Here is a 14,338-nt window from a genome sequence, read left to right on the forward strand (position 1 = left end):
TGCATTCTAACACAAGTTGTTGCAATCTCGTCGTCCCTTTGGCTATCAGGTATGTATATATCGATCTTGAATGAATAAAAGCGTGGAATACTAAGAAATAAGATAGGCGAGATATTTACCTACTCTTGGGGCGCAGTGCCCGCAGTTTTGGTCGCCAGTCGAACCTCTCCTCATCTAGGTGCAAAACAATGGGCTGCATTTTACCATAAGGGGCACTTTCTAGGCCCTCCTTTTGCTGCCCTAGGAGCAGGAAGTTTTATTTGGTTGGCGTTGAAGTCTCATTCTTTGTTGTACTGGGCAGCTGCTGTTCTCGACATTAGTATCGTACCATGGACCCTTCTTTTCATGTTGGAAACAAACCATCGCATATTCGAGTTTGCCACTATGGAAGACTCGTCACAAACCACGACCCGTGATGGAGCACAATTGGCTTCCCTGTTAAACAAATGGGCGAGCCTCAATACCGTTCGCTCGCTTTTCCCACTTGCAGGTGGTATTTTGGGATTACTAGCGGTCTTGAGTTAATCCTCATGTTGCCTATGCTCGAGTGAAATTCTTCAGTCATTCCAAGGCAAGCTTTCATACTGCTCCGATCAAAATGGACACAAAACATCACGCATAGTATGCATTATCAGGTAGCGATGATCTGGTGGACACAAACAATGTGCCCTTTGTCGCCAGGAGGAAAATGCTCTTTTGCTTCTCTCATATCTTTGGCGTTATCGATGATCAAGAGCCATGGCTCTTAAACAGTGGACAGCCATTCAATGCCATCTCGTGACTTCAAGGGGCTATCGAAAGAATCTAACTTTTCCTTATCACACTTCAACTCTGTGATCTGTCGAGACTTCGTATCATTTTGAGAAACGCCGCAATAACTTAACCCTCGGAAAAGAAATAGTTAGCAAAATACCAATACGAGGCGAGAGCTAAGGGAAATGTTAGACCTGGTCTCCTCTATAAACCTCGAACATAAATGCGTCTTTCCAGCTCCTTGATTACCATGGATATAGATCACTTGGCGCTCGTGTCCCAAGCCTTTGACTGAGGAAAAGCTGAACTTTTCTAACAAATGCTCCAAGTAGTTATTCTTCCTCGGTAGAAATCATTCACGAGTCGAGGAATCATGAATGGCTTGTTTTCGTTGGCGAAGGAGATAGCCGTGCCAGGCTGGCGCGCCCTAACTTTGTCAGATAATCGAGCTTGGTCAAGCATCCGACGACTATTTCCTTGCTGATAACTGAATATAACCGTTAGCTTGACATTTCAATAATAAACCATGAAAATCTCACCTCTCCAAGGCAGCTAACAAAGTTTTGACAGAGGATATATAACAGGACAGTCGATCCTGCAAGACCCGAATAATGAAGTATGATGGAAGACGGTAGGAAGTGAAAACGGAGGAAAGGCTCGAGGAGATGGAATGTTATATGTGCTTGATATGTATAATATCTTATAGGATAACGAAGAGTATCATAGTCAGCTCTCGAATCTGGCTTTTTGGATGTCAAAGAAGTGATTTCCATAAAAGAATTGAGTTTTATATAATGAAAGAGTTCGAAGTACATGTGATGTTTAATATTCGGTACATTCCTTTGATATAACAGGATATAATTAGGTCTCCAATTAATTAGTAATTTATTCCTATATTTTGAAAGAAAGGCTTCTATAAGCGGAGGTGGTTATCGTTATACGAGATCAAAGAACATTATGGAAAAGTGTGAAGTACCCTCGATACAGCTTTTCATAGATGTCTAGCATTAGGCGGTTTCTGTATTGCAAATTTAGATGCACTAGGGCATAGAAATCTCTTAGGAAGTTTAGATTATATGGAAATACTCGGCTAATGTGGGATATTCGGGGCGAGATAAAATTCAGTGTTTGGGACAATCGCCCTAATGTACGGAGTAGTGTCGCTTCAAATCCGCCACTCCTATATCACAAAGTTTTTAATCTTGGCCGAGGCTGCGTTCACATAAATTGGCATTGATACCTTTGGAACTGGGATCGGATTACTCAACTTTTTCGCGAGTGACCTGCAGGTCAGATGGCGCAATAGCATGAGTGACGGGATAAACAAAAATCAATCATGCCGCCATCCCAAGTTTTTCCTAAAAGTTAAAACGAAAATCCCTACTGGTATATTTCATTGATTCAAATAGGCGTCATGCTGTGCCTCTCAGTCATCACTGTCCCCGTCTTCTTCGACAAAGAATAAAGAAACAAAGGAGAGATGTCGACTTCAAGGGAGTAAGGATTACCTTTTTCTTTGCCGTCTGGGAAGGAGAGTTCAATCTTGAAAGGATTCAATTTAAACAGCTATAGTTTTTGAGGAGTCCACATAGAATTGTGCAAGCGACGCCTGGTCTTCTCCTAACAATATAACGATAATAAAATTTCCCATGTCCTATCTACCAATTCTAAGATACGTTCTAGCATATATATTTTTTCCATCGCAAAAGAAAACAGCAACCAAAGAGAAAAACTAAAAAAGAGTGTGAAGCTATTAAACACGTCTCCCTTCAAAGCCCTCAGCGGGCCATCCCTGAAGCGTATCCCCATTCTCAACATGGTCACCCGAAAGGACCAGGGTATGTTCCAAAAGACAAGCATCCTGGCCCATTGAAGCACCGGACATCAACCGTGATCCAGCGCGCAGGATACTCCGGTCCCCAACGTTCAAGGTGTGCAGCTCAAATCCACCACGCGAGTTCAAGTGGCACACCAAACTAGCGTCATCCACAGCAACACGGTCACCAAGTGTGAGGAGATCAGGCTCAGTGAAGAAGATGCTGGGACTACCGTTGGCGTGGATTGCACAGTCCTTGCCAATGTTCGCACCCAAGAGGCGGTAGTACCAGGAAATGTAGGCGGTGCCACTTATCATGGGTAGGAGACCATTTCCGTCATAACAGTCTTTGATCAACGTCTCGCAAGAAAGGAGAAATTGCCAGCGCTGGTTGTAACTGCTCTTGTCCCAGTGGAAGGCACCTTCCTTGCGACGGCCCACGACCGTCCATTTAATGCAAAGAACAATGCCAAAGGCGAGGAAAACTTGAGCTGCGGTGATCACAGATAGAATCGAGGCGAGAAGGCCGTAGAGAGCGAATGGCCGCCAGGCGCCCTGCTTGAAACCAGCGGCATCACTATAGTCCAGGACAGCACGGAGAGCGAAAAGGGAGAACAAGACGGTAAGCAGCCAATAGACAGTGGTGACAATAACTGAAAAAACAGAATAGATAACAATTTGCCACATGCGGAGGACGTAGTAGTTGGCTTCGCCGCGGTAGAAGGCGCGACCGAATGGCTTGCACGTATCGGTGACTTTCTCAGCAATCTCAGTGACAGCGTTGCTCTTATTCTTACTGTCAAACTTGGGTTGCTTCTCGTTAATTGTTTTCTCTTCTTCGTTGTCGCTGCTAGGGCTGCTGCTACTGTCTCCGATGATAGTCGGGGCGGTCGAAGTAGAGGTTGAGGTGGTAGTAGAACTTGGGAACTGTATAGCCTCGCCGCCCTTGCTACCAGTCCAGACAGTGTTGGCAGGATAGTCACCATTACGGCGGAGTAGAGCACCAGAGCCGATCATGGCTTCACGACCGATGGTAGCACCAGGTAAAGCAACGACGCGATCACCAACCATGGTGCCGTCACCAATCACGATGCGATCACGACCGTAACCATCAGATGTGACCAGAGTCGAGCGAGAGCCAAAGACAACATCGTTACCAACCTCGATAAGATCAAAGTCTACAGTGACGGGACCGACACTGGGCCAGTAGACATGCTTGCCAACTTTGCCCCCAAGGGCTCGGACAGCCATCGAGACAAATTCATAATGACGACCAGTAAGGCGGGTGAGCTCGTGGAAGTCACCGGCAGGTAGAATCTGCGCAAGTACAGCACTGCGCACCTTTTGGCGAGTGGTCTGTTTTGATGCAGGACCAGGCTTTGGCTTGCCACAGACGAGATCGAGCAAAGACTTTATAATCAACACAGCAATGAAGAGCACAATCGGACCGCCAACAGCACGACAGATTCTTGCGGTAATATGGAATGCAATCCGTTGATCACTGGTATACCAATCTAAGGTAGACCGGAACATGTCGGCCGCGGGGGTAGGGAACTCGAGGACCATAGGAATAAGACCACCCATCCAAGTGACACGAGCAGCCATCCAGGTGAGCAACTTGATTGGCTGCACGATAATGAGAACCCAGAACCAGTGAGGCTGGGGAATCTGAGAGGTAAGTAATTGGCGGTTAGACTCATCGGCGTCCTGGAGTTCCCAGCTGGACGAGTTGGGACCAATACAGGTTCTCTCTGGGATATCAGCACCAGGAGCAACAACCGATTTGATGCCAATAGATGAGTCCTTGCCAATGCGAATGCGCTTCAAAAGCATAGACGTGTTGCGCTCCACACCGAAGGGACGGCAAAGACAAGTATCCAAAACGACATTGTCACCAATCTCAATCAGATCATACTCTCCCAGCTTAGCAGATGCGGACATGGTAACATTCCATCCAATCCTTGCTCCTAGTAAACGATAGAAGAGGATGCGGGACCAATTGTATTTGTTGAAGAGGCCCTTTCCGCACACCTGCAATGCCTTCTGCGTTAACCACCAGCGCGTATGGTACGGGCCCCACATTGGGTACATGCCCTCCTTGTAGCGACCGATGACAAGCCACTTGAATGTGATAGCAAGGATTGGTGACACAACTTGTGAACTCAAGCGAGCAGACATCACGGCAAAAACAACCAGCATCAAACGACCGATGAGGTTATCACGAACGGGGAACCGATTTGAGCACTCGGCCACGATGTATGCAAATATCATCCACTGGAAGGCGCGCTTCATGGGGAAAAATAACACAGTCGGGAACAGGTGTAGGATCAAGATAATCGGGTTCGTGCTGCTGTATGTCTTCTCGCACCCAGGCAATTCAACTTCCCCGTCGTCGCCCTTGGCAGCCTTGACTTCAACAGCTTCAATTATCTTCTGCTCTATCTCTCCAATGGTGCTGTGGTGGAAGAGAATGTCACCGGCGAGGAAGATATTGAATTCGCGACGAAGTTGCGAAACCATACGACCAGCACTAAGACTATCACCACCAGCAGCAAAAAAGTCTGTAATAGCGGATACCTCCTCTGGTGCACAGGACAAGGCAGCAGCAAAGATCTCACGCACGCGGCGCTGAGTGGGTGACAGGTCACCATCCGAGTTGCGGGCGTGGATGGCATCATTGATAGCAGCCTGGTCTGGATTTCCATAGAAATCCACCGGCATGGGACCTTTGAGGGGAATGATGCGGCTAGGGATGAGGTAGCCATCAAGCTGGCTGAGAAGCTCTGCGGGCGTCACATGGTCATCATCTGGGTTCTGGACAAACAAAGCAACTTGCGCAAGCCCGTCACGCGGGCTTATTTGTACGTGCACTTCAGCGGTACTCTCCTTCTTGGTAATGACCGAGCGAATAATTTTATCATCGATGACACAGGCTGTCTTCGGAATCAATGCAGTGAGCGGAGCCCCAGTGGGTGGGCAGACAGCTTCATAGTGTCGGTTTGCCAGGGGCGTGGTCGTGGTCAAGGTCTCCAGAGACAACCTCTCTGCAAGCTTTATGCGCTGGATCTTGTTGTTCGCTTTCGGCACACCGTCCATGTATACTACCAGAGCCGGCCACTTAGGTTGATGGATAATAGGCTGCAGGGCTTCGTGTATCTGGCGAAGATCTGGCCTAGTGAAGCCCGGAGGTGTGACGATAACCACCCCGACGACTTCCTGTAGCACTTCATCTGGGACAGAAAAGGCTAATGTCTCGGTGACGCGACCATACAGTGGGGATCCGGGATCCTTGGCCGAGGTCAGCACGGCGTTTTCAACTTCGACGGGAGATATAATTTCGCCACCACGGTTGATGACCTCCTTGCTGCGGCCAGTGATGTAGAGGTAGTTGTCGGCATCGAGGTGTCCAAGATCGCCAGTATCAAACCAACCAGCTTCATTGAATGCACTGGTATCAATCTTGCCCTCGGGAGTCAGATACCCCTCGAAAGCGGGTGATCCGCGAATGCAAATGTGCCCGAGCATCCCATATTGCGAGACAGGCTCGCCATTCTCGGTCAGGATTGCAACTTCAGGACCAACAATTCTTCCCGATGTCCCCTCGCGATCAAGATTATAGTTCCTCGGCGGCGCAGCAATAGGCATACATTCAGTCATGCCATAACTGGGGAGAACAGCGCAATGGAAAGTATTATGAAGCTGCACAGCAAGCGTCGGAGGAAGACCACCACCAGCGTTGCAGATGAACTGAATTGCGCTTTGCTTGACAGCATCAGGACGGTGCTCGGCTTCCGCCAGAAACATTTGGTGCATCGTGGGTGTGGCGTAATACCAGGTTGGTGTCATATGAGGGGTTTGCACGGCATCCCAGAACATGCTGGGGTCAAACGATGGGCAACATATTGTAGCACCGCCGGCAAGGATTGGGGAGAAGATACTGCGCATGATGCCACCACTAATGATGTTAATATTTTCCTATGATATGACTTGGCTTGGGACATACACATGATTCAACGGCATCATATTTAGACATGTGTCTGTCTCGGACAGTTCCACCGACTCGATGGTAGCCATAGTACCCGCAATGAGGTTGTAAGTTGTGATGGGGACCAGCTTCTTAGTACCACTGGTACCACTGGTAAACAGGATAATGGCAATGTCGTCCCCAGAATTGGGGTGGACCTCACATGCACTAGAGGCATTCTTTGCAGAGACCACCCGGAAAGTCATGTCTTCAAGCTGCTCAATGCCAAACACTGGCCGACTACCATTGTTCAACTGCAACTTGCCAACGTCAGCATCCAGCGCGACAACAGCATCAGCTCCCGCATTTTCTATATCCACGTGCAGCTGCTCTGGCACCGTGTTCGTTGTCATAGGGACAATGGTATACCTATTGACAAAAGAAAGAACAGCCAATGCCATAAGAGGGCCGTTAGGCAAAATGACAGCGATGCGGGGCTTTCCATGACGGGAAGGTCCCACGGGAATCTTAAAATTCTTTAAGAACTGCCGGATGGCATTATGTGTCAAATGCCGTCCGGTATTAGCATCAATTAGGCCGGGGCGGGAGTCTGTCCCTATTAGTTCTGCAACGCTGGGTGTGGCTGCTTTGACCTGTGCACGGAGACTGGTAATTGATTCATTGTTATTGGCCTTGAGGGATTCTGGGAGGGACTTGTAGATGTCCTGGAAGGTTGAAATTAGGTGACGAGTGGGCCAGAGACCGGTGTATGAGGATAGTAGAGCAGAGAGATGGTGGGAAGAGTCTGGGTGAGCGGCCTCACTGCGGAGGTGTAGAAGCTGATCTACAAGTCTGTTTGACAGTCAGAATTGGAAGGAAGTTAAACCGAGTGCCCAAATTAAAAAGGGAGTAAATAGGCCAATATAAGAAAATGCTAGATGTGATAAAACATACGAAGATCGTGGTAAATCTGCCATATTGTAGTATATCTAGTGCAAACAACTTTTGAACTCGACCTGATATACAATCACAAAAGGAGAACTCATTCATAACTTATATGCTACCACAGCACGCTAGTAACCAACCTGATCTACAACCCAAAAAGTAAAGTCCTTCATTGCACATGCCGCCACCTAATCCTAGTAATGCTAACCCGATGTACTACCCAAAGGAGAAATCCTTCAGAGTTCAAACCCTAGTAATATCCACACAACCCACCAACGACTTGCAAATCACATCGTGGATCTAATAGTTATCGTGGTTCCTCATATACAACATACAGTACGCCAGCGAACTGCGTAAGACCCTAAAGCAGAAAGATCCGCATTGCATACAGATTCACAACCTTGACCCGGCTGGTCCTACGGAATTCCGTTCATGATCGGGATGATCACCTCAGCTCTGAGTACGCAACATCGTGCGTCTAGATGGGATGGTATTGGCTAGAGATAGAGCCATCATCACGTATATCATTCAAGGGCCGTGATGTGGTCAAAGTCTAGAGCCTTGGTAGACATTGTAGTTTCCCCGGGGCCGAGTATCACAATCCGGCCCCCTGTTTCAAGTGATCGTTTGGTTATTAATTCCTCTTTTTGATATGTACGAATTTTCCTTTAACGAATGCAGTAATATTACCGGTATGATTATAAAGAGAGATAAGCCCGCTCCTACGCTACTTATACACTTGGCACTCTAAATGTCGTATAGTGATCATCTACATAGTTTGGGATATGTATACTGTCCATGGGTATCTATATACATGTTTCACAGAGTAGCTTTCAGTCACTCTATCGGACCAACCCTTCAAGAATAAAGTCCCCGAAAGCACATACGGAATGGATCTATGCGGACCGCAGGATCTCTGATCGGCAATTTAGGGCCGTGCCAACACCGTATATCACATGGGTGTAACACGGGAAACTCCTGTCGGACTCCGTACATACCCGCATGATTCGGGCCGTGTATGTAGATTCATAGTAACTACTAGAGACGATCAACCAACATAGAATCTATCAACCTTGTATATATATATATATATACACCATTGCGTGAGTAAATATGTACAGATACGTCGTATTGTATACGAATTTCTACATTAAGATGGTGGCGAATTCCACATTACTTTATAGGAAGTTGGAGGCCATTTGCTATATTTGGCCGAGTTGCTATCTAGATATGATCTAAGCTTTGAAACGGTCTCGTCCTAAGATCGGCCCTTAGCAATGCTGTCAAACTACACAAGGTACATGTAACCCTACTACGCAGGGAGAACGAGGCCCGTTTCTGCAGTGAGAATTATCCGTTTCTTGGCAAACCTTGTAACCTTTGCCAAGTGTCTTGGCAGGGACCGATGTAACCCTATTGTTTCTGTGTCGGAGGGAGTAAGGCAGATCCCGTTCATTTTATCCATAAGGTGTCCCCCCTACGGCCGTTTCAGTACTTGTCGCGTGGAGAATTTACTGGCTATCGTGGGCCATAGAGTTTGATTTCTTCAGCTTTCAAGTTTCGACGTCAAACCGCCGATCTCAATGAGGCCAACGTGACGAATACGACAAACTAGACTGGCCTCGACTAACGCTCGTACTTCCGACCAAAAACCGAGGGAAATTCCAAGCCTACTACGGAGTATAAATATAACCAATGAAATGTCCTGATTCTAATTACTCGGTTACGAATACCACACAAATGCCGCCATTGTGTCAGTGATAACGAAGCGATTGCAGATCGTATTTGATTCTTACGATTACGATTGCAGTTCCTAGCACATTCAATGAATACCCGCGCCCCTCCGGTATCGAAAGTGACATTAGCCCCTCGTTCCCACTGTTCCTAGGATGCTCGAATTTACATCGGCAAGTGAGGCTAAATCGGTTGAAACCGGGCTTGGACTACGCCATAAAGTCCGATAGATAATCCATCTTCCCTATCTGCACACCTTTCACCCTCAAAATTTCATACACCGTCACAACATGGAAATAGAAATTGGGGATGGCAAATCGCACTGAATAATCCTCGAGCGTAAAGTCGAACTCCTCCTTTCCCAGTGGAGCCTTGAAAACTTGCCCTTCCTTCAAGGCAATCTTGGCCGGATCGGCCTTTTCGAGCTCCGCAAGTGCTCTATCAATGCGCTTGTAAAGATCTTCGTAGGTCTTATCCAGCTCTTGCTGTGGCAAAGGCTCAACGGATGCTGCGCGGGCGAGGGCCTTGGAGACGGTATTTGTGGCAGTCGCAACTTGGAAGGAGAGAGGCTTCATGTCCTCGACAAGGCGGGCATTGAGAAATTCATCGAGTGGGATATTGTTTTCTTTTGCGTACTCTTCACCCTTTTTCAGGAGGGTAGAGACGGTATTGAGACCCCTGGTGAAAGTGGCGATAGTGTAATTGTAGAATGGGGAGGCCATGTTGAGTTTGAACTTCGAGTTCTGTGAGCTTTTGGATTGTGAAGTAATAATGTCTTACCGAAGGGAATGGAATACGCCTAATATACGATATCCTCCCCAAACAATATAAATTCTTATGCTCACCACTGTATTCTACTGATTTGCAATCCATTGATTACTAATTCGGATTATTTATCTAGGCCGAAGGGGCGAGCGTTGGACTTGGCAATGATCTTCATTACCATTTACCTATTTTGGATCCGATCCTCGGAGCTAGCACCGTAGATCGGGTGTACTATATTCTACTTTGGTTTGAGCAACAATGAAGATATTCGGTCCTGGTAAAATGGTCTGGGATCTTATTGCGCATTTATATTACTTAGAGGCAATGGCTGTATACCATGTCTAGTAATTTGAACTCTCAATTTGCAAGGTTGAAACTGTGAGGCATACTTAGGTTAAATTTGAACTTCTTAAGTATAGTACCGTCTCTCGTTGCTTCCCTTATATCTGCACAATATCAAGTACTATTATTGCAGCAGGGTATTACTCGCTCTCTTGTTGCTTTCTTAGCCACTTCATCAGGCTAGTGGGCTTGTTCTTTGCATCCTGTAGCTTTGTTGTCTCTTTCTCTCTATGAGACTATATTGTCAAAGTGGCCTCTATAAGACATAATATTTTTGGTTGTTGAGATGTTTACTGACTGGGAGAAATGGAAAGCAAACGTTATACACCTCGGGCAGAATGGCTTCCTTCACATCCCGCGCTTCGTACTCGTAAAGTTGCTCCGCCCGATACGGGCAAGATTGCAATTCACAAAGACTTGTGTGAAACCCAAGGAATGGTTTTATGATATGAAGCCTAGAATCCGGGTATAATAACTTCCATGAACGGTACATTAGCTCTCGAACGTAAGCATAGTCATACCTCCAGGGCTCCCGAGGTCTTCGGGTAGCTCCCGGTTGTGGCTCCGCTCGGTCCGCTCGGGCTCCCGAGGTCCCATTTGAGCTTATCCAGCTCTGGCTCCATGAAATAATTTAGGTGAGATAGCTTGACAAAAGTGGTCTCGAAATAGAAATATGTGATACGGTAAGTGTGGAAATGGCGTGTTGTGCTTAGGATAAGGACACTGCACATTAGTCGAAGTATCGATTCATAATACAGCAAGATCAATAAAACAACAATATTGAAGGTCATCGTCAGAACTACAAATTTTCCCCGTACTTTTCTTTTAGGATTCCTCTTTATCTCACCCCATAGTCACTCGCCTGATCTGTCCCGCCATCCCACCCACTACAACCACCCGGTCCGGCCACGTCAACTTGATCTAGGTCCACGAGCGTCACATACAAAGACAGAAATTATCTTACCGAGCCTAAGATCAGAATTTCAGAATTCAAGAATTCAAGATGGGCTTTATCAATTTAAGTGCGATTTTTGAGGGTGTTTCCACAAAGTAAGCGTGCCCGGGTTCATGCTAGAACATCTCTGCCCATACACCTTGAAGAGATGCAAAGTGGTGGACAATTCTTGTTGAAGCAGAATGGTCCGAATCAAAGGCTAAACTAAAGCATGATCTTTTGCTATGGCCCCATGACTCGGAACAAATGGTTAAATTTGCCCCTACATTGAGAGTTACGCGACAGCAGGACTTCACAAGCGAGCGATGGATGCTCGACTGAACACCTCGTTTGACTTCCCTCGAGCCTATCCAGAAATTCGATGCCCAGTATTGGTTTGACCCAACAAGAGGAGAAACATACATAGCTATCGGAGTCAAGGTTCATGCGAAAAGTCCCAAAACGACATTTCCAAAATGGTCTACAGCGCAAAGTTTGTCACTGTGATTAATGCAACCCAATTCCTTTGCCAATGAGCGTTCATGCCGACGGTTGGCACAATTGACCGTAATTCGCTTAGGGTCCAAGAGTTCTTTGCGATCGCTCCAATGGGCCTTTGCAATATCCCACCATGCACAGCGGCAAGCGGAACACATCCTTAGGCATCATCAATTTGTTCGGGTTGAGTACGTGACACCAAGCTTTGACCACTGGTTCTAATATGACAGGGCTAACTCCAGCCAGCCTGTACCACTGATCCTAATTCCCTTCCACCTTTATCACGAGAGCCAACGCGGGCCCGCCAAGGATTCTATCGTTGAGGTCGCTAAGGCGACGCAGACAAGTACAAGGCCCATGCCCTGGGAGCTGAAAGAGAGGTGAGGACCGCTGAGAATGAGGCGGCGGACGCCCAGAAGTAGCTAACGGCCATCCGAGAAACGACATAGGATGTCTGACAGAACAACCTGTCTAATTCGCAACTTGGGAGTGGGAAATGCAGTTCCATAGTGAGGAGAAGCATTTTTCTTGTATCCTGAAATATAGTCGTGTGGTCCCGTAGGTGTGTTTGCTCCAAGGAATTTTGAGTAGCTAGTACGGTGACTTGATACCAGGAACTGATCCATTCGTAAGTAAATTTCTCAGGGGATTATGCAATTGTAGGAAAGTGCCCTGACTAACTACAAGAGACTTGTAGTTTCCGACACTCTTGTAGGACCAAGGAAAGGTGATCTCATTACACAAGGAGATATCGGAGTACGCGCGGGCTTCTCATGGCATTAAACCACCAACGGATCTAGAGACCTATTTCTGCCAAACATGCGCCATCTCCGCTCGAATCATTGCCATCAAGATGACCTGTTACCATTAACCATTAGCCATGCCTCTCACGATCCCGAGATCCTGCAAGTATTCGACATACCAAGCTGAGATCTACCCCTTGAGCCACCCGAACCCGATAGACCGATATATCCCGATCCCGCACAAAACGCTTCTTGATGTTGTTTGAATGCACTGCAATCTCCGCAATCGTCGCATTTCCAATATTGACATAGTTTATTATCCCCATTGCATCGCGCGGTCGCATCTCGACCAGCTCGCCCGAGCTCAAGATTTTCCCGTCAATAGCCGTGTGTTGCGAGGTGAAGAATTTCTTATGGCAAAGCTCCGCGAACTTGCTACCACTGGCGTCTTCTACAAGCCACCCGATCTTACGTCGCAGATCAAATACTGGCTGGCCTGATGCATCCTTCAATGGTCGCCTCAGCGTCATCGAGCTGTAACCCCCTGGGCCTTCGACGGAGAACAGCTTTTCACCGTCATCGCCCGCTATTGTGATATCCTGAAGATGGCGGTCATGAACCCTTACCCATATGACAGACTCCCGCTCGGTTATGTGGCCTTTAATTAGACAGACTGGTGAAGGTGGAGCCCGAAGGTCTGCGTCCATTGTGTTCGAATATAGACGTCAGGAGCAAGAGAAATGTGTATGCGTTCGTCGTGGTCAGGTCCAAATAATTGAGACAACAGGACCAGGGAGAGGAACAGATAGCGGGTAATGATTCAGAGAAATTGTTGAGAATAGAGGTCGCGATGTCTTTCACATGAGCTTGGGGGCCAGGAAGTATTATGGCCCCGGCCAAGAACGGATCGTGCGGTTCAAATTGTCAGTAAATAATACATAGCATGCCCCTGAGCACACAGTGATTCATTAAAAATCAACATCGATTGCCGATCGTTCATTTTTCTTGGCGCGATATAGGTGTGGGTCAAGCTGTCCATGCACCCCGAGGGCGCTCGTCGCACACTTGCTGTACGCGTGGATAAGGTAATTAGCATTTCCAACGATGACCGCTGTTGTCCCAGGCCCCACTGTCGGTCAATGGATGGAAGTGTACGATGTCCACCCGTGACACCAAAGAATGCACCAATGATCGATGCGTGTAGCCGAAGCTCCGGGATCGGCGTACCCTGTGTCTTGGTACAGCGGGTAGCAGATGCACAGTACCAGGGATTGGTTAAGATTCAAATCCACCACCCAGGATTTCCCCGATTATACCCGCACTGGATAGGATCCCACCCGTATAGCTCCTTGTGTATCTGCTCGACCGATTGCGTAAAAGGATATATCGTTCCCAAGCTGAAGGTATCCCACACCATCACAACACAACACCTCCAGTACATAGCATGTAGCATGTACGGAGGCCGTTGAACGCTCTGCGGGACAGGCCGTGGCAATGTTTCCCGATCGATCTTCTCGGTCGTATAGGCATTCTTCCCCTAGCGCGCAGGATCGCCGACCCGCAGCTCTCTGGCAGACTAGAGATCAGCATCGGAAAATAGCAGCGGCCAAAATCAGCTCGATGTAGCCAATCTAGCGCCATGACAGGAATTGCAGGATGGTAGACCCAAGGATGGGCCCAGCCTTGTCGCCGCCAGATAGATGGTCACGTACAGAAAGACCTGGAAACTCCGAGCTCGATCACCGTGAGAAACATTCGATTTAATACCGGTAACGGTGTCGCTTATCGGGGGAACACGTCCGCTGATGAATCGAACAACAACCACGGTGACAAAGTTTGGTGGC

At 47.5% G+C, this 14,338-nt stretch overlaps 3 protein-coding genes across 3 annotated transcripts; all 3 read right to left on the reverse strand.

Moving 5' to 3' along the window:
* Nucleotides 1-2,506: 2,506 nt before the first annotated feature.
* Nucleotides 2,507-7,510, reverse strand: PGRI_020940 (non-ribosomal peptide synthetase; the record flags this gene model as incomplete). Its single annotated transcript, XM_040789807.1, has 3 exons — nt 2,507-6,524; nt 6,573-7,355; nt 7,488-7,510. 3 exons carry the CDS (start codon nt 7,508-7,510, stop codon nt 2,507-2,509), a joined length of 4,824 nt encoding a protein of 1,607 aa, XP_040646760.1.
* A 1,911-nt stretch (nt 7,511-9,421) lies between these two features.
* On the reverse strand, nt 9,422-9,934 carry PGRI_020950 (DUF1993 domain-containing protein; the record flags this gene model as incomplete). The annotated part of the gene is made up of 1 exon (XM_040789808.1): nt 9,422-9,934. One exon carries the CDS (start codon nt 9,932-9,934, stop codon nt 9,422-9,424), a length of 513 nt encoding a protein of 170 aa, XP_040646761.1.
* A 2,621-nt stretch (nt 9,935-12,555) lies between these two features.
* Nucleotides 12,556-13,201, reverse strand: PGRI_020960 (uncharacterized protein; the record flags this gene model as incomplete). The annotated part of the gene is made up of 2 exons (XM_040789809.1): nt 12,556-12,609; nt 12,674-13,201. 2 exons carry the CDS (start codon nt 13,199-13,201, stop codon nt 12,556-12,558), a joined length of 582 nt encoding a protein of 193 aa, XP_040646762.1.
* Nucleotides 13,202-14,338: the final 1,137 nt, after the last annotated feature.

The sequence above is a fragment of the Penicillium griseofulvum genome (genome assembly GCF_001561935.1).
Source record: "Penicillium griseofulvum strain PG3 chromosome Unknown contig_80, whole genome shotgun sequence".
NCBI classification, from domain to species: Eukaryota; Fungi; Ascomycota; class Eurotiomycetes; order Eurotiales; family Aspergillaceae; genus Penicillium; species Penicillium griseofulvum.